This window comes from Salvia miltiorrhiza, chromosome 3 (assembly GCF_028751815.1).
Source record: "Salvia miltiorrhiza cultivar Shanhuang (shh) chromosome 3, IMPLAD_Smil_shh, whole genome shotgun sequence".
Lineage (NCBI taxonomy): Eukaryota > Viridiplantae > Streptophyta > Magnoliopsida > Lamiales > Lamiaceae > Salvia > Salvia miltiorrhiza.
The window spans coordinates 7,156,602-7,175,536 of record NC_080389.1 but is presented as its reverse complement, the minus strand read 5'-3'; the positions used below and the strand labels follow the sequence as shown (position 1 = coordinate 7,175,536).

General features: G+C 36.6%; 1 protein-coding gene and 2 long non-coding RNA genes across 5 annotated transcripts; 2 read left to right on the top strand and 1 right to left on the bottom strand.

The window, feature by feature from the left end:
- Positions 1-374: 374 nt before the first annotated feature.
- On the top strand, positions 375-2,899 carry LOC131017289 (uncharacterized). 3 transcript variants are annotated; one of them, XR_009099526.1, is made up of 4 exons: positions 375-653; positions 779-1,057; positions 1,529-1,725; positions 2,607-2,899. It is a non-coding gene; the product is annotated as an uncharacterized LOC131017289 (long non-coding RNA). The 3 variants fall into 3 exon arrangements; XR_009099525.1 differs by having other exon boundaries at positions 779-1,072; XR_009099527.1 differs by having other exon boundaries at positions 376-653; positions 779-1,072; positions 1,585-1,725.
- A 7,580-nt stretch (positions 2,900-10,479) lies between these two features.
- On the bottom strand, positions 10,480-12,240 carry LOC131017284 (GDSL esterase/lipase LIP-4-like). Its single transcript, XM_057946010.1, has 4 exons — positions 11,663-12,240; positions 11,187-11,594; positions 10,837-11,104; positions 10,480-10,760 (listed from the first exon to the last, which is right to left on the bottom strand). The coding sequence occupies exons 2-4, from the start codon at positions 11,295-11,297 to the stop codon at positions 10,585-10,587; spliced, it is 555 nt and encodes a 184-aa protein (XP_057801993.1). The 5' UTR covers positions 11,298-11,594; positions 11,663-12,240; the 3' UTR covers positions 10,480-10,584.
- Positions 12,241-16,278: 4,038 nt separating this feature from the next.
- LOC131017297 (uncharacterized) lies at positions 16,279-18,583 on the top strand. Its single transcript, XR_009099535.1, has 4 exons — positions 16,279-16,807; positions 16,896-16,949; positions 17,199-17,325; positions 17,600-18,583. It is a non-coding gene; the product is annotated as an uncharacterized LOC131017297 (long non-coding RNA).
- The last annotated feature ends 352 nt before the right edge of the window (positions 18,584-18,935 follow it).

Sequence of the window (18,935 nt, the reverse complement as noted above, 5' to 3'; positions counted from 1 at the left end):
ATGCGGAGTGTGCCCACTACAAGAATTTAGATCATAGACTACATGAAATAGACGACATTGAACAAAGCATGTTGTGTAATAAGGTGATAGACGACGCATTTTAAATTCGCGTTGTCTATGAGCAAGGGAATAGACAACACACAGCCAAGCATGTCGTCTAATATGGTAATAGACGACGTGCAATAGAGTCGTTTCGTCTATTGTTGGCGGTCATAGACGACACGCCCGAAACACGTCGTCTATTATAGAATAGACGACGTGTTTCGGGCGTGTCGTCTATGACCGCCAACAATAGACGACAAGACTTTGTTGCACGTCGTCTATTATCATATTAGACAACACCTAAAATTGCGTCGTCTATCAAAATTCAGATTTACTCAAAATCCAAATTTTCTCCCTCACGCAATATGTTCTCTCTCCCTCCCTCTCTGCCGTTTCCTTCTCCCAAATTTCTCCGGCGAACGTCGCCGGTTCTCATCGCCTCCGGCGCGGCGAGGCTGGCTTCTCTCTTCCCTCCTCCTTTCTTTCTTTTTTCTTTCCCTTAATTTAAATTAGTAACTACCTAGGGTTTTTAAATCTTGTTCAATCCTGTTCTCCGACGAGTTCTGCCGCGCCGCCGCCGTGCTCCTCGCATCGCCACTGCTCCATCTCAGGTAAACCCCCTATCTCTCTCTCCATCTCTCACACTCGATCTCCTTTGCTCTCGATCTCTCTCTGCCCTAGATCTCTCTCTGCCTCTCGCTATCTCTCTCTCTCTCTTTCTGCCTTTTGGTATCAGATCTGGGAATTTCGTTTCCAACGCTCCACTCACCGCCGTCCAGCAACTCGTCCCGCCTCCCCACCGTCGATCCACTGCTGCGCCTGGCCTCGCCGTCGCCGTCGATTGCAGCGCCTCGCCTCGCCGCGCTGCTGCGCCTCTCCTCGCTGCGCCGTGTATTGCTGCTCCTCGCCTCGCCTCACCTCACCCCCCTCGTCGCTCGACTGCACCTCCGCCTCATTGTCTACGCTATCACCAGGAACACCACTTTCGACAGCACCAAACGGAGCAGCTGATTTGGTTAAGTGGTTTTGGGTATTCTTCGTTTTTTAATTTGCTAATGTAGTTGTGATACCTATAATTTCTTCACTTTGTCTCTGCACTTCAATTTGCTAAGGTTTTTGTTAAGTTCTTCAATTTGTCTCTACATTTGCTAAGGTTTTTGTTTGAGAATTTTGAAGAATCGAGAGTCTTGGAAAGAGAGGATTTGAACCGAGAGTCAGCCACACACACACACTACTGCATTCTTCGATTTCTGCTATGAAACTTTTAAATAACATGATTGGTTTGTTATTTGTGATTGCAGCCACACACACACTACACTAAAAAGATTGGTTTTCTTCTAAAGTGGATTATTATGGACTTCTATTCTATTCCTTCTGAGTTGCAAGATGAGGAAGAATGCTGATTTTAGGAGCTGAAAGTTTTATGTTGCTCTATATTCAGAAATCGATACGAAGTAGCAACATACTAAAATTGTTTTTGCTACAGGTGCTACTGCAGAGAATCCCAGCTTTCAACATGTGAAAAAATTGTTTTTGCTACAGGTGCTGCTGCAGGGATGTTTGTGAAGGTGTTGACGGACGAGCAGATGGAAGTTCTCCGCAAGCAGATTGCTGTCTACGCCACCATTTGTGAGCAGCTCGTTGAGTTGCACAAATCCCTCACCTCCTAGACCGATCTTGCTGGTAATATCATCATACATCTCTTGTTCATTACTCTGATTTTGGATGATTTGTGGAAATGGTCGGAATTTATGTTTTTTTGGGGACCCTTTTGGTTTTGTATTGGTAATTTAAGGGAGATATGTAGTATAACCGAAAATATTAATCTTGGCTGTGATTTTTTTGGTCATTACTTCTGTTGTATTAAATTGCTTGTTTATTTTGTTAATTGTTTTCATTCTTTGCTTGTGAGTGGTTTACTCCTCCAGCTTGAATTCTCAACGCAAATTACAAGTTGGGTTTGTGCATTATTGGTCGAAGCTTTACAGTTGATTAGGAATTTAATTATATCTCCCCATCTTCATGGCTTTATGATTCTGACTTAATGAAAGGAAGTAGTTGAGAGATTTGAAATACCATTTTTGTTCTGTTTTAAATATTTTATCATAGTGAGTATTTGTTGTTTGATTCTTTGGTTTACGTTGATGTTGAATTTAGTCATAAAGATATAATCAAGTGGGGTAGGTCAGATGTTTTCTCTTGTTTATTAAGGATAGAAATAGACGTCCTTTTTATTTATTCATGTGATATTTGTGTCTATTGGTCATATAACCTCCCTATTTTCCTATTCCGGTTACATGGGAGTCTAATTTAATCAGCTTAGCTTCTCTTTTTTGGAATATCCTGTGACTTGTGCTTGTAAATCTATATGGTATGAAGTGATGAAATGCTTCTATGCTTTGGCTTTCTGACTATTTTAGGTGAAATGCTTCTTATAAGTTTTGGTCTGATTGCAAAGTTGATTTTAGATGTGTACAAACAGCTTGGCTTTCACTGTGAAATATCAACTGTCAACGCAGTCTTCATAGTTTCATCATCTAATATGGATTCTCTAATTTGCTCAGGCTCCGTTGCTGAAAAATTACTCATATTTTAGTCATACAACTGCTACCAGCAGCCTATTACATTTGCGAAGAAGCTCTTCAGCGAGAACCTTATCCCTCTTAAATGTGACCCGCTATTCTACTTGCTCTGGTCAAGACTATGGCTCGTCCTCAAAGCGAAGATCACGTGGACCTGTCATGAATTATGATGAACAATATTTTATTTGGTTTGATGTAGAATGTTTGTATAATGGATACTTTTTCAATGTAGAATGATAAAGAATATTTGAAATTAATGAATGACATTTTTATTATTCGTGTATATATTTAAAATTATTTATTATGAATTTTTAGATTTAATAAAATATTTATTTGAAAAAATAGGAAATTTAAGTATAACTGCAGAATTAAAATAAAAAATTGAAAAATTCAACGAATAGACGACGGACGCATGCACGTTGTCTATCAGCTAATAGACAACATGCGCATGCACGTCGTCTATTACGCGTTGTCTATTAGCTGATAGACGACGCGCATGCGCATGTTGTCTATTAGCTGATAGACGACGCGCATGCGCATGTTGTCTATTAGCTGATAGACAACGCGCATGCGCATGTTATCTATTAGCGCCCTCAAATAGACTACACCTACATACATGACATGCGATTTTCAAATAGATGACACGCTTCGCATGTTGTCTATTAGCATTTTTCTTGTAGTGGCCTCACAAAAATGTATCGCTAAAGAGGTGTTGGAGTTTGGGGCATGCGAATGCCACTTACAATCAGGATCAGAAACTAGTGACAAACAATGCACAATCGAATGTGAGCCCCAATGTTATGGAAATTGTGTTTGTGACTAAACAAAGGACAAAATCATCTTAAAATGTTTTTCAACAATATGAATAAACTGAAATCTTGATGGAGATGAAGCGTTACTAATGTTTTGCATTTTTTTAATCTCAAAATCTTGGGTACACCCGGGTGTACCATACAACCGGGTTGATTCGTACCTATAATAGTGTTAATTATATGGTTTGGATCAAGATATGGGTTCAAATTAGTGTGCGGGTCAAATTCTAAGTGAAGGTGCAACCCAGTTGTACGGTACACCCAAGTGTACCCAAGACCACCTCTTTTTTAATATATGATTAATTTTGCGGAAAATTGCCTTAAATTCATAATGTATTCTGGAATTTGGAATTGCACCTATTTCGAAAATCGGCCATAACCTTCCATTTTCGTCTCAAATTTGTCCAGTGTTTGGTTTTTATCTACGTCGACGTCGAAAATTGACACGTGTCATTTCCGGCGGCCACCCTATCATTTTCGGCCACTCCGTGTGAATTTCCAACTCCACAACGTACAAATTTGAGATGAAAAGGAAAGGTTATGCATTGTGCGGTCGATTTTCAGAAATATAGATATGAATCAGTTTATAAATCAGCCCATGTATCAGTTTACATTTAAATATAAGCTCAACCCAACTTATAAAAAGGGGCCTAATAAATACAGCCCACCCTCTCTTTATCTTGGCTTAAAACTGGTCACACACACACACACCCATTCTCTCTCACATCTCGCCAATCCTTCCCTCTCTCACACCGACGCCAGAACTCACAGACAACCTAAGTTGAGCCCATGCTCATTCGAACGCAGGGCAGTAGCACCCATTCTTGTATTTAAATTAAAATACACTGCCTCGAGGAAGAAAAAATGTAAGTCTCAAATTCAAAAATTTGCAAGACACTGAAGAAAAAATCAAGATGTATAAAAAACTAACCATGACAGAATAGATATCAGATTAATACAATAAGCAAAGGAGGAAGATTATTACAAATGTAGTGGAGACGACAAGACAAGAGTACATAAATTGCAAAAAAAATAGAAATGGAAGAGGTGGAGTAGAGAAAGTGTATTTTAGAGGCAAAAAATATATTTGCCTCCTCTGTGTAATGAATTCAATCCCAGTTCACATACCGCGACCCCTCAGGGCACACACTTTGCCCCTACCTCTTACACTCCACGAAAGGATTCTCGAACCATGCATCTATAACAATTAAAAAAATTTATGTAGGAATTAATTACAAAATGAAAAAAAAAAAAAATACATTCTCACCATAGCATCTCTAATGTTGGAGATGAGTGCGGGACTATGTTGAGAACTTGTTGGGGAGTTTTGTAATTGCCATCGAATTGGATATCGTCTTGGTCGATATCCAACATGAAGAGAATGGAATTAAGCAAGTTATCAGAATAATTCATGCATTATCAATTAAGCATGAACGTGCTTGATTATCAATGGAGCCACGGAAAATGGACACGTTTCAAAACCGACTGAATTCGGTAATTTGGTTGCCCAGAGTGTACTCAACTGCAGCGAGATCGTTTCTTCCCCGACAATTTCTTTTATGATGAAAAGCAAGAAATGGGTACCAAACTGTTTGTATAGTCAATTCTAATTGATGTGAAACCAAAAATTAGAAAATGGGCCCTTGTAATTTTCTTTTATATTAACTATACAATAATAGTATATTAGCATAAACTTTTTCAGTTAATTATTCAAAAGAGTTTTCAATTAAAAGAGAAGAAAAGATAATGTACTAAGGATTCAACACTAATGATATGATCTAAATAACGAAAAGAACTTACATAAGACAAAGCTCTATTAATATGTACCTTAGAGCATCTCCAATGGGAGGTGCTTAAGTTGGTGCTATAATGGTAGTCCCCACTTTAAGCACCTCCCCCCTCCAATGCATAGTTCTATCTTTGGTGCTAAAATCCTCATTTCCACCAAAATTCCAATTTCAACACTTTTATGCTAAAATGTTTAATTTTCATTGAAAATAAATTAAACATTACAATAATTAAAATAAAATTCAAGACTTAATTAAAATACAATAATAAAAATAAAAATTACAATAATTTTCTAGGGCTCAATCGGACCAAAGCGAGACCAAATGTGCTCCTTCAAATCCCAAGTGATGCCACATATGCGCGAAACTCCGGCGGAGCACCCGTGCGCTGACGAGCTGCGGCAGAGCTACTCGAAGCTTCGCCATTGCCCTCTTCTGCCCATTCTGTAGCCTGCTCGCCTTCATCTTGGACGATCATATTGTGTAAAATGATGCACGTGAATACAGAAACCACCGGTGGATTTCCTGTCATCCATTGAACCAGCCCAGTCAGCATCTGCAAAAGCTTGAAGATGTAGGTAAGATGAAGGAGTGAAAACAAGACTTTGAGTAATAGATCCTTTGAGATATCGCAACAATCTTTTGCAAGCTTTCCATTGAACCTCTGTAGGAGCTTGCATAAACTGGCTTAATTTATTGACCATGAAGGCAGTATCAGGCCGTAATAAAGTCAGATATTGAAGAGCCCCAACCACACTTCTGAATAGAGTAGGGTCAGAAAATAGAGAATTATCCTTGAGATGAAGTTTAGATCCACTATCATATGGAGAGGGTGAGATGAAGTTTAGATCCACTATCATATGGAGAGGGTTGTGGGTTGCTGTTCAAAAGATTAGTTTTTGCCAGCAGATCCCTTATGTATTTTGACTGAGAAAGGTGATAAGTATGAGAGGGAGTGCGACTGTGCGAGTAACCTGTATACCCAGGAAATAATTCACAGACCCAGGCTTTTGAGAGCAAATTCTATGGACAAATGTATGATAAGATAAGATCAGACACCAAGGCTGGATCTTCACCTGTGAGTAGTATATCATCTACATACACATCTACATACACCAAAACCAGTAAGAGTTTTCCAGCTTTTCTCATAAAATATAGAGAATGACCTCAGGCAGAAAACTTGAAACCATAGTGAAGGAAATAATCTTTTAACCTATCATACCAAGCCTTGGGTGCTTGCTTGAGGCCATATAGAGATTTTGTCAACTAACAGACATGATTTGGGTATTTTGGATCAACAAACCCCTCGGGTTGATACATGTAAATAGGCTGTTCAAGATTTCCATTTAGAAACGCATTGTTGATGTCAATATGCTGTATATCCCAGTGAAAACTTGATGCAAGAGAAAACATAAGCCGTATAGAAACAGGCTTTACCACTGGGCTGAAAGTTTCTGTAAAATCTACTCCTGCCCTTTGCTGAAAGCCTTTAGCCACTAACGAGCTTTTAATCTATCCAGTGAGCCATCGGCATTTTTCTTGACTTGAAATACCCATTTACATTGAATGATATTCATGTCATCTGAGTAAGGTACAAGTTCCCAAGTAGACTTATCAATTATTGCTTGAAACTCCTGTTCCATAGCTTTAAGCCAAAGGGGCTCCTTCACAGCAGAGGCAGAGATTGGTTCTATGATAGTTACAACAGTGTCACCAATAGCTTTGTTATTTTGAGCAGTGAATGCTTTAGGTTTATGAATGCCTTGTTTTGCTTTGGTTTGCATATGATGTCCGTTAACAGGAGGAGGATAGGAGGGGGAGGAGATGGTGCAGGTGAGTGTATGTTAGGGGCAGTGGTATTAGGTTGTATAAGTGGTTGTATAGGAGAGTGGTGAAGAAGTTGGGATAGGTTGAGATATAAAGTCAGGAACAGACTGGAGAAGAATTCAGAGAAGAAGAGATTCGAGGTGGAAGATAAGGTGGAAAGAGTTGTTCATATGGAAATTTTGTTTCATTGAACTTAACTGTCCTAGCTATGTAAATTCTACCAGATGGATGGAGACACCTATAGCCTTTATCCTAGAAAAATACATTGAGATGACCTGAATTGCAAATTGCAGTTTAGAAGAGTTAATTATAGGTCCTAAGGAAGGGAAAGCAACTGCAACCAAAAGTTCTTAACATGGTATATTCAGGCAAAGTGTGAAAAAGAGATTGAAAATGAGACTTATTGTTGAGAGTTGGAGTGGGAAAGCGATTGATAAGAAATACAGCTGTAGCAAAGGCATTCCACCAATATGTGTAGGGTAATTTGGCAGAAGCAAGAAGTGTAAGGCCTAGCTCAGTAATGTGCCTTTGTTTCCTTTCTGACTTGCTATTTTGTTGATGCGTATGTGGGCATGGGTGTCTAAACTGGATACCTGAGTTATCTAGGATAGATTGTAGTGGCCTATACTCCCCACCCCAATCAGATTGGATACATTTAATCTTGGTATTGAATTGTCTCTCAATGAAGGTGTTAAACTTAACAAATATTGTGGAGACTTCTTATTTAATTTGTAAGGGATAAATCCAAGTAAATCTAGTGAAAATCATCAATAAAATGGATATAATATTTGAAGTTTTCATGAGACGCAGTAGAGCTAGGACCCCAGACATCAGTGTGAACTAATTGGAAAGGTGCAGTAGTTTTAATCGCTATAGATGGGAAGTTCATACAATGTATCTTACCTACTGCACAGTCATTACAAAAGGAAGGTTTAGAGAAAGGTAGTTGCATTAGCTTGAAGACAGAATGTAGAACAGAAGTACATGGGTGGCCTAATCTATGATGCACAAGTTGACATTATTCTCTTTATTTGCTAAGTAGCAGGAAGAAAATGATGAGGACCTGGTAGATGTAGGTGGGTTGAAGTCCAACTGATATAGTCTTTCTTTAAGTTTGCCTTCCAGCAGGATATGATGAGTTTGTTTATCCTCAACACAACAGTAGGAGGAGTGAAATTCAAGATATACATTGTTATCAGTTGTAAACTTAGAAATACTCAGCAAACTCTTGGTAATGTCTGGAACATAAAGCACATTACTGAGAACTAGATCTTTGGAAAGATGTGGAATAGAAGGAACTAGAGCCTATGTGAGTAATTTCAAGTTGAGAGCCATTACCTACTGTGAGTGTCTCATTTCCATGGTATGGAGAGTTGATTTGAAGGTTGTTGAAGTCAGATGTAACATGAGCAGATGCTCCAGTGTCAAGATACCATTCATTGTTGGAGTTTGATCAGTTCTGTGATGGAGAGGTTAGAATGTAGGTTGTGGGTGAGGTGGTTTGATTTGTGATAGTAGAGGATTGTTGTGGAGAGGGATATGAGTTTTCTGTAGTAGACATGTGAGCTTGGGGAGGTGGAGATGAGTTTATATCAGGACCAGAACCACTAAACTAACATCAAATCTCCTAAAGAATTTCAAAGTAGTATGATTTGTTTTACCACACAACTGACAGGCTGGTTTGTTGTTGTAGTTACCAATGGACCTACCACCACCTCTGCCCCCTCGATTGCAATTTCCATTTCCAGATCCTCTACCTCCACGGCCACGGCCTCTGTTTCCTTGATTCTGTGCATAATTGGCAGAATAGACAGTATTAGTTTGAGTAGTGAAAGCAGTAGGAGGTATATTTCCACTTGTGGATGTGAATCTCATGGGTTTGCAATGCAAACTGAAGTTCATGTAGTGTCAATTCTTCGCATCTGGACTGAAGAAATACACTAACACTCTCAAATTCTGGACCAAGACCAGCCAGAACATGAGTAACTAGATCAGATTTAGAGATCTGTTGGCCAACACTGTATAATTGATCCGACATATCTCTGAATTTGAGTATATACTCATCAATTGATGAGTTTCCTTTTTTAATCATTTGAAGCTGAAATCTAAGTTGCATAGCACGAGCCTTAGATTGCCATTGAAATAACTTTTCAAAGGCAATCCAGATTTCTGCAGAATCTCCCAACGTATCCAATCATGGATGGAGAGATAGAGGTTAGTATCCAACTAAAAACAAACTGATCTCGCCTAAGCCACACGAGATAATCAGGATTTTGAACAGCAGCATCAGATGTGGATTCAAGGTATTGCGATGGAGCAAAGTTACTGCGCAATACATCTTCGAATCCAAACGCACGAGCGCGTGCTCCAAAAATTATAGTTACTTCGATCCAATTTTACGCTGATTGGATGAAGTTGAGGAAGATTTGGATTGGTAACTGCTGTGGAAGGAGCCATGGATGATATACACAGATGAGAGAACATCTATGGAAGTAGAAACACGAGAATTTTGTGAAGAGGAAGAGCGGAAGAATCGAGAAAATTAGAAGCTTGATACCGTGTTTGAATATAAGAAAGAGAGGGAGTTAAGAGTCATATTGAGAGAGATTTGTGTAAAGGAAGATCAAAGCTTCCATAGATCTTCATTATGTATTTATACACTGATAGGGTTACATCAATGGTTGCATGCTCTTGCATGCACGTGATAATTACTTCGCTTCATTATGTATTTATACACTGATAGGGTTACATCATTAATTCATTATGTATTTATACACTGATAGGGTTACATCATTAATTCATTATGTATTTATACACTGATAGGGTTACATCAATGGTTGCATGCTCTTAATGTCACACTGTATCCCACGAAAGAGGGAGAGATTATTACTCTCTCGGTTCCACAAGCGATACATCAAAAGAAACTGGAGGGATTTAAGTTTGCTTTGATAGGAAGACTGATACATATATACAGATATAGATATGGGTCAGTTTACAAATCAGCCCATTTACCAGTTTACATTTAAATTTAAGCTCAGTCCAACTTAAGAAAAGGGGCCCAATAAACACAGCCCATCCTCTCCTTTAATTCTTGTGTATCCCCATCTCTCTAATCTCTCTTTCTCTTGGCTGAAAACTGGTCACACACACACCCATTCTCTCTCACCTCGCCATTAATCCTTCCCTCTCTGAACTCCAGCGACGGTGGCCGCCGCCTTACCGACGCCACAACTCACTGACGCCCTTAAACTCCTTTATTTATTCGTTCGTATTATATAATGATGGTTGTACTCATTGTTGTATTTAAATTAAAATACACTGCCTCGAGGAAGAAAATGTAAGTCTCAAATTCAAAAAATTGCACGACGCTAAATCTCATCTCATTCAACACATAAACATGCTACACTAGGAAAAAGAAAAAAGTCAAGATGCATACAAACTAACCATGACATAATAGATATCAGATTAATACAAATAAGCAAAGGCCGAAGATTATTACATATGTAGTGGAGACGACAAGACAAGAGTAGATAATTAATTGCAAAAAAATTGAAATGGAAGAGGTGGAGTAGAGAAAGCAGTGGAAATTATTTTAGAGGCAACCAACATATTAGCCGCGTCCGTGTAATGAAATCCATCCCAGTTCACATACCGCGACCCCTCCGGGCACACCCTCTCCCGCTTGCACTCCACGAATGGATTCTCGAACCCTGCATCAATCGATCAAAATTAATAACTTTTATATATGAATTAGTTACAAAATGAAAAAAAAAAAAAGATTCTCACCATACGACGTCGCGTTGACGATCAAGTCCAGCTTGATGGAGTAGATGTCAACGTAGACGATGGTGGCGTCGCCCATCTCCGACCGCAGCTCCCGACAGAGACGCTCAAGCTGGGAGTTGAAGGCGGCAGCTGCTTTGTTCCTGTCGGAAACGCAGCCGTACTCGTCCACCACCGTGGATGCATTTATGAGGGCTACGTTGGAAGGCAAACAGCCCAACGGCCCCGTGCTGTGCACCCAGAAATTTCTCCCACCCAGCTGGTATAGCTTCTGCATGAAGAAAATAGAAAAATATTTATATTATAGTTAAAGTTAGTATTAATTAGCAAGAGAGATTATTTAATGAGTTAACCTGCATAGCCTCCCCAATGTTGGAGACGATTCTGGGGACTCTTTCGAGCACTTGTTGGGGAGTTTCTTTATTGGCGTCGAATTGGAGATCGTTTTGGCCGATATCCAGCATGAAGAGAGCAGATTTCACCTGCCCTGCATCTGTCCACAACAATTTCAAACCAAGTTATTACATTAAACCATGAGTTCGACTTATCAATTAAGCATGAACGTGATCCGCGGCGAATGGCGACGTTTCGGAACCGACTGAATTCGGCAATTTCGTTCCCCAGAGTGTAGGCAACGGAATTGATGTCGTTTCTTCCCAGGCGAGAGTCGGCGCCGCCCAAGGCGAAGTTAACGCCGTTTGAGAAGTCCGGAGTGAAGAGCTCCAGATACGGGGTCAAGAACTTCGTCTCCAGACTCTCGCCTACACACGCACCATAGTCACAATTAGTTATAAATATAACATATACTGAGTTGAGGAGGGGGACTCACACAAGAAGTCGAGGATGAGGCGACCGTCGCTTGCACGGCCGGTTGGCTCGTGAAAGAATGTTCGCCCCTCCGGGAACTCGAGCTCCCGCCCTGAAAGAACAGAAGCGCCACCGGTGTCGCTGTTGGAGTCTCCGAAGTTGAATATTAGTGGTTCGTTGCTGCAAGCGGCCGCCGTCGCCGTGGCAGTGCCGAAGCCAAGGAAGAAGAAGCACACGAGAACAAGGGAGATTTTGCTAGAGTAATACATTTTCTTGTTTTTTTAGCTGAAAAGGATAGGGAGATGCAAGAGGAGAGAATGCGACGATGGCTTATAAAATCAAAAGGAGAGAATGCGATGGCTTAAAAGCATTACTCGCATCTTGTTTAAATAGAGCTAATTAATTATGCCAAGTAGTAGAAGAAGAAGAGATGATGCATGCAAATTAAGTTATTTCTTAATGCATTTGCTACCATTAAATCCACTCACCAAACTCTTATTGCAACATTGGGTTAAGAAAGTTTGGTGAAGACAGAGAGAGGGGAAACACGTTGTATGGGGTGATCGAGAGAGAGAAAGAGAGACAAAGAGGATCTGATTGTCTCCATCAAGAATGAATATACCCATTAGAATCACAAAATGGAAAAGGGGAAAACTGAAAAGAAATAAAGTGAGTACTATATATGTGATTGGTCTATTCTAATAAATTTAAAATAGCCAAATAGGTAATCAAGATGGCAAGGTTGCTTTTCAGCCATCCATCACAGAGAGAGGGGAAATAGGAAACTTAGCATGGGGTGAGAGAGAAAGAGATATCAGATTTAAAATCTAGAGAGAGAGAGAGAGAGAGTGGGGGATGTAGCATTATATTGATGATGGGAGCCGAGAGGGTGCTGAAATGGGTACCAATATTTTTCGTGATTTTGTTTATGCATGGTCAATTTTATCTTGGTAGAAAAATGTGGAGTAGAAGAAAAATGCAATCGGGCCTAAATTAAGTTTTATTCGAACTAAAATTAATAACTTCTTTATGAAATCGTAATAAATTATTCATTTATTAAAAATTAATATAAAATAAAAGGAATCAAAATACATGATTTAAATTTTGGCCATTGTGGAGTTTTACAGATCACATGCATGGTTTTGAAATTAATCAATGAACTTTGTCAAAAAATTTCCATTTTCGTTTATGGTAAATATTTGTGAAATTGATTTAGATTTTGCCCGTTTTGGAGTTATACAGATCACATGGTTTTGATATATGAGGCTGTGATTGTGAATGACCCACCAAATTTGAATATTAGTAAACTGTGTTTAAATCGATTCTTAAGAAAAATCTTTAAATCAATTTGTTATGTCTAAGTCAAGTAATGTATATATAGTTAGTTGTGGAATAACTTATAAATATTTGTTATTACATGTCATTAAAGATTTTCATGAGTTCTATCAAAATTCTTGCAATCTGATTACACAAATAGGAAACCAATTCAATGATTATTTTGATTTTTTGGTTAAGTTTCATTTTTATTTTATTTTAGTTCGACAGTCTCAAATTATTTTAATCTCTTGACAAAGAATCTACAATTTGAATAAAAATTGTATATCAGGAAAATTGGTGACTGAAACATCATTTTTATACAAAAAGAAAAAAAAATATATTTAGAAATCCACAAAGCCGAACAATAAATATAATATAGTAGTATTTTGGAATAAACATTTTACTTCTACACTGGCTCTTAGCATAAAGAGCAATTTGAGCCGTTGGCAATAACTACTTTTCTTTTTCATACTTATATTTGTAGGAAATTAATGAGATGAGCAAGGAATCAATTTAGTTAACAACAGTTCATTAATCATTTGCCTAATATAGTAACTAGATTAAATCCATCAAAAATAAACGTATAAATGTAGAGTTGGGCCATAGTAAATTAATGCTACATGTATACGTTTATGGTGATAAGGACATTAGTGTTATTTATGCTATACTAGTACCCCCATTCGTGGGATGCACGGCGAATATTGAAATTAAAAGATATATTCAAATATATAAATATAAAGATTAAATAAAATTAAAATATAAATAAATACAATTTTTTTTAAAATAAAATAAAATAATTCACAACTTATTCAATTTAAATTCATTTTTGTTGATTTTTATACTATTAAATTTAAGATGCGTGTTGAATATTTTTTTATGAATCGAATTTGATAATATTTAGAAAATAATTAAAATATAGAAAAACAAAATGAAAAAATAGTAAAATAATTGATGGAAGAAGAGAGAAAAAAAAGAGAGGGAAGAAATGAAGGGAAAAAAACTCCTCTTTTATATACTCCCTCCGTTTTTTATTAAGTGTCCTCAGCCGTCAAAATACACATACCAATAAAATAAGATATTTTACATTTGTAACCTTAGTAATTGTCATAATAAATTCATATATACAACTAATTATTACATTCATACAAGTATTAAATAAGGATAAAATAGAAAAAATGTCATAAATATACTCTCAAATTTTGAAATGACACTTATTGAGAAACAAAAAAATGAGCTAAATGGGACACTTATAAAAAAACGGAGGGAGTATTATATAGATTGGTCAATTTGATCTTGTGTGAATTGTCGGTTGACAATGACAATATTGAAGGAAGACTTCGAATAATTACTAATTCTCTTTAACTCATTTAACTATAGTCATATTGAAATGGCGATGAACTAATAGATTTAATTTGTTAATCGATAAAATTAGTTGAGAGAGAGGGGCTTTGGTAAAAAATTGTAGAGTAGAAGAAAAACGTAATAGGGCCTAAACTATATTAAAATAAAGTTTTATTGAACCAAAGTATAGACTACCTAGCTAGGTACTAATTCAGGATTTGGAAGTTTAGAACGATCAAATAAGGTTATAAAATTTGATACATTTAGTTCTAGGCTCAAACTACATCATATTTTTAATTACTTTCAATAACTTCTTTATTAAATTAATTTATATATTTCCTCCATCCCATTTAAATATGACTCGATCAAAAGTCATTTTATGATGTTCCATTTACAAATGACTCAATCCCATAATAATAAATAAATAAAGGAAAGGACCTTAACCACTACATTGAGCTAATGGGACCATCTATATTCATAAATGAAACCGCTTCTTAATATGTGTTTCAAAAAGTAAGAAGACATAATAGATTATTTATTTATTAAAAATTAATATAAAATAAAAGGAATCAAAATGCATGCTTTACTGAGAATGTTAGATTCAGTCGAGATTCTTTCTTATGTATAGCTTAAATTTTGTCCTAAATTAATAATTACTTTTTTTGGCCGCGGGGGGGGGGGGGGGGGGGGGGGGGGGGGGTGGGGGGGGGGGGTCTTCATAATCAGTGAAGCTTTGTCATGATATTACCATTTTTCGTTCATGGTAAGCATATGTGAAATTGGTTGAGATTTTGCCCATTTCGTTTTGACAGGGCTGTGAATTAACACACAAATTAGTACATTCGTCCGTGCGATGCACGGCGAACATAGTTTTGCATCAAAATTAAACGATGTAGTGTGTGTATCGGTTAAGCGATTAGGGGTTAATGTCTAAAACCGAAGGTCTTGGGTTCGAGCCCCATGTGGCGCGGCCTTTAAATTTTTTTATTTAATCATGATAATTTATCAAAAATAAATAAATTAAATGATGTATCAAATAAATAAAAAATAAATATTAAATATAGTTAGAATATAAGTAAATGTAAATTATTTTTTCTTAAAAAATAAAATAATCTACATCAATTACTCAGTAAAGATCCTTAATTTTATTATAATTTTGAAAAGTATCGTTTTTAATTTTCCATCTATTTGATGGAAAACATTATTTTCTTCTCTAAAATTATAGAATAAATATGTCATTCAAATTAAAAGAAACGAAGAAATAATAAAAAAAGAGTTTTCACATCACAATATATATTTTTAAAACATGAGCTAATCATGCATAAAATTATTTTTTCTAAGTTAGCTCATTACCAATGTCATCTTATTAGAAAAGCTTCAATTGATAAGTAGGAAAATAAATTATATTATTAGAATTTATTAGAATACTAATACAAGAGTTGAATAATTATTTGATACCAAATCAAAAATCTTGCATTTATCTTTAATTTAAGATATATATAGAATATTTTTTATAAATAAAATTTGATTTTTAAAAAAAATCATCAAAATATGAAGAGAGAGAGAGTATAGAAAATTGAAGAATACGTATGATGAAAGAGAGGAGAGAGGAGAGAGAAAATATATGGGATTTGTTGAGTTTTATAAATACTCTTTGATTGATTTTTTCATTACAATTTTGCCACAAACTGTGTTTTCATATAATAAATAGATAAATAGATTTGAATATTTTAGAAATTGTATATAAATCGTCCTTAATAAAAATCTTTATAAATCGTCCTTAATAAAAATTTTAAAATTAATCTATTTATTATATGAAAATACAGTTTGTGGTAAATAAATCTATATCTATTAATTTATATATATTATATAAAAACACACTTTTCAGCAGTTAACTTTTCGTGGAAAAAATTATCTCTCACATGTTTTCTACCTCTTCTTTCACTATTCTCTCTTGATATTTCTTTCACACGTATCTCTCTTCATTCACTATTCTCTACACCAATTACAACTTCAAAAATCAAAATAATCCCCAATATTGAAACCGTTTGCATCTATTCTCCACCATCGGTAATTCCTCTAATTCCACCATCGGTTGAGTCCTCTACCGTCATTCACCATTCACTCATCAAACTCTGATGGAGACTCATCCGCCATACCATTAGCCCATCAATGGATTCAGGGGAGAGAATAAGAGAATTGGTAAATGGGTGAATATCGGAGTCAGGTCGTTGCGAAATTGTTGTTGAGGATGAGTTGGTATTGTAATGCCGATTGACAACGACAATTAATCACCGAATATTGAGAAGTGAAAGGGAGAAGACTCAAGGATTTTTAAGAATTTGAGATAATGTTTATGTTATTTTGCAGACTTCGAGAGAATAGTTATGTGGTTCACTATGATTGAAAGAAAAAGAAAGAGATGAGAGAGATGAGAGATCTTGAGAAAGATCTGAAATATTGTTATTTGTTCAGTCTATCTACCGCCTTACCTGCTGCTTCTCTTACTGTAATTTTTTTTTTTCTGTTTCTATTGTATTTTTTGTTGAATTTTTTGATTAAAAATTGAGTCACTAGCTATTTTTCTTTCTTTGCAGAGGAAAAAAAAATATCGCATCCATGATTGATTTGTGTCTTCTTGCTTCTTGCTGGTAAGATTTTTTTTTTTCACCTTTGCTTGGTTTTTGATTGTACTGTAAACTTTTTCTGTTTCTATTGTTTTTTTGTTAAATTTTTTAATAAAAATTGAGTCTTTTTTATGTTATTTTTCTTTGCAGATATCTAGAGAAGGTTAGTATGGCATGTTGGTTTCCCTACTACTTGCAGATATTTACAAAATGTTAGTATATTGCTCTTCAATATCTTCTTTTCATTGACTCCATTTCATTATTTGATCCTAGAACGGTGGAAAACCACCTTCAAGTTATCAATCTTGTGTCAAACTTGCTGGGGAGCCCCTCTTGGGCCTCATCTCCAAGAGGTGGATCAGAAGGATTAAGAAGGTTGAAAGCTTCTATGGCAAACAAGGTATTCCTGAGGACATTCTCCATTCTCCCGAAACTTCAGCTAATTGATATTTCCTATGGTGCATTTATCTGTCTCTATCTTACTGATATATTATGTTCTGTAATACTCTTTAATGGATGGACCTCTTCACTTTAGATAATGACTCTGGTCTATTGGCATGTACATTGTAAAGGGTCTAATTTGTGAATTTGATTAATTTTTGGTACATGGTTTCTGCTAACTTCCCTTTGGTCTGCACATATTAATTGTATGTGATATTCCTCTCATTTTGCAGGAATGGGTGGCTGATTTAGAGAAACCCAAGGGTGATCCATCTTCATTTATAAAACCAGCAACAACTGTTTTGTCACCTTACTTAAAAGTTAAAAGTAGGTTATGCATAGTGTTTTCGATTTGTTTATTGGGTTAATAGCCAAAAAATACACGAACTTTCACCGAATTTACAAATTGCACATGACCTTCAAAAATAGCCCCAGAATACATGACCTTTCAATTTAATCGTGATTTTCACCCGCGTTGACCAACACATTCGCCACTGTTGACGTGGCTCCCGGAATTTGTCTACGTGGTCGACCAGAGACGGTAGGAATACGACGCCGTTTAATACTTACATTCTAACACACTGAACGACGTCGTTTTAAGAAATTAAACGAATTAATATACTTTAAATTGAAATCCAACGTTCTTCCTCTACAATTAGGGTTCTTGCGCCTAATCTCCCGATTTCTAGAATGCCATCGAATTGAAGGGATAAACGCGGATCGTGAAGAAAGAAGGCAGATCGAGGAAGAATCATGAGTCATTCGCGAAGTTCTTCGTCAATTGAAAGGTCGAGTAAAGGCGTCTACAGGAGATGTTTTCATAAACTCCCTATGATTATGAAAACTTCTCACACTGAGAAGAATCCAGAGAGGAGGTACGTTGAATGTGGACAGAGAGATGGCGAGGATTGTCGTTTTTGGGATTGGGTCGATCCAGAGCTAACACCATATTACAAGCTCTGTTTTAACAATTTAAGAAATGAAAGAGATGCTACATTCGTCGAAATGGAGGGCCTTCGTCGCTTGATGGATGACAGTGGGTATGAAGGTGATGGAGTTGAAGCCCTTGAGTCCATGGTGAACAATAAAGATATGCCAAGTTCAGTGGAAGCAAAGTTCAAAGCAATGGAATGTAGACTTAGAATTCTCACTTTTGCTTTGATTGTTGTAGTAATTATGTTTCTGTATTCTAAGATGTAATTTTCCCTTTGTTAATGAATGAAGAAGCTTAATTTCATCTTTCATTCTTCTTGGAAAATTTACAGAATCAATGAGCAAAATAAATGATTTTACATAAAACTTGAGAAAGATACACAAAGTTGAGAAAGATACACAAAGTTGCCCAAAAGTTCATCTTCATTGATTCATCATTTCAGCACCCCTCCAGAGTATGATATAATGTACAAAAAGATGTGTTAGGTCCGTGGGGTCTCGAATAGGTGTGTGGGGGGAATACACCTATAGGCTATTTTTGCAGCAATCTACTGACCTCAATCAGAGGGATCTCAGTCAGAGATCAAAACGAAACTTTACATGCAAACAAAGACTCCTGTTTTACTGAAATCAGTT

Coding starts and splice junctions, on each gene's coding strand:
- LOC131017284 (XM_057946010.1), bottom strand. CDS start 11,297: ATGCTGGATATCGGCCAAAACGATCTCCAATTCGACGCCAATAAAGAA. Junction 11,105..11,186: donor ACATTGGGGAGGCTATGCAG/GTTAACTCATTA, acceptor TTCTTCATGCAG/AAGCTATACCAGCTGGGTGG. Junction 10,761..10,836: donor CGTCAACGCGACGTCGTATG/GTGAGAATCTTT, acceptor CGATTGATGCAG/GGTTCGAGAATCCATTCGTG.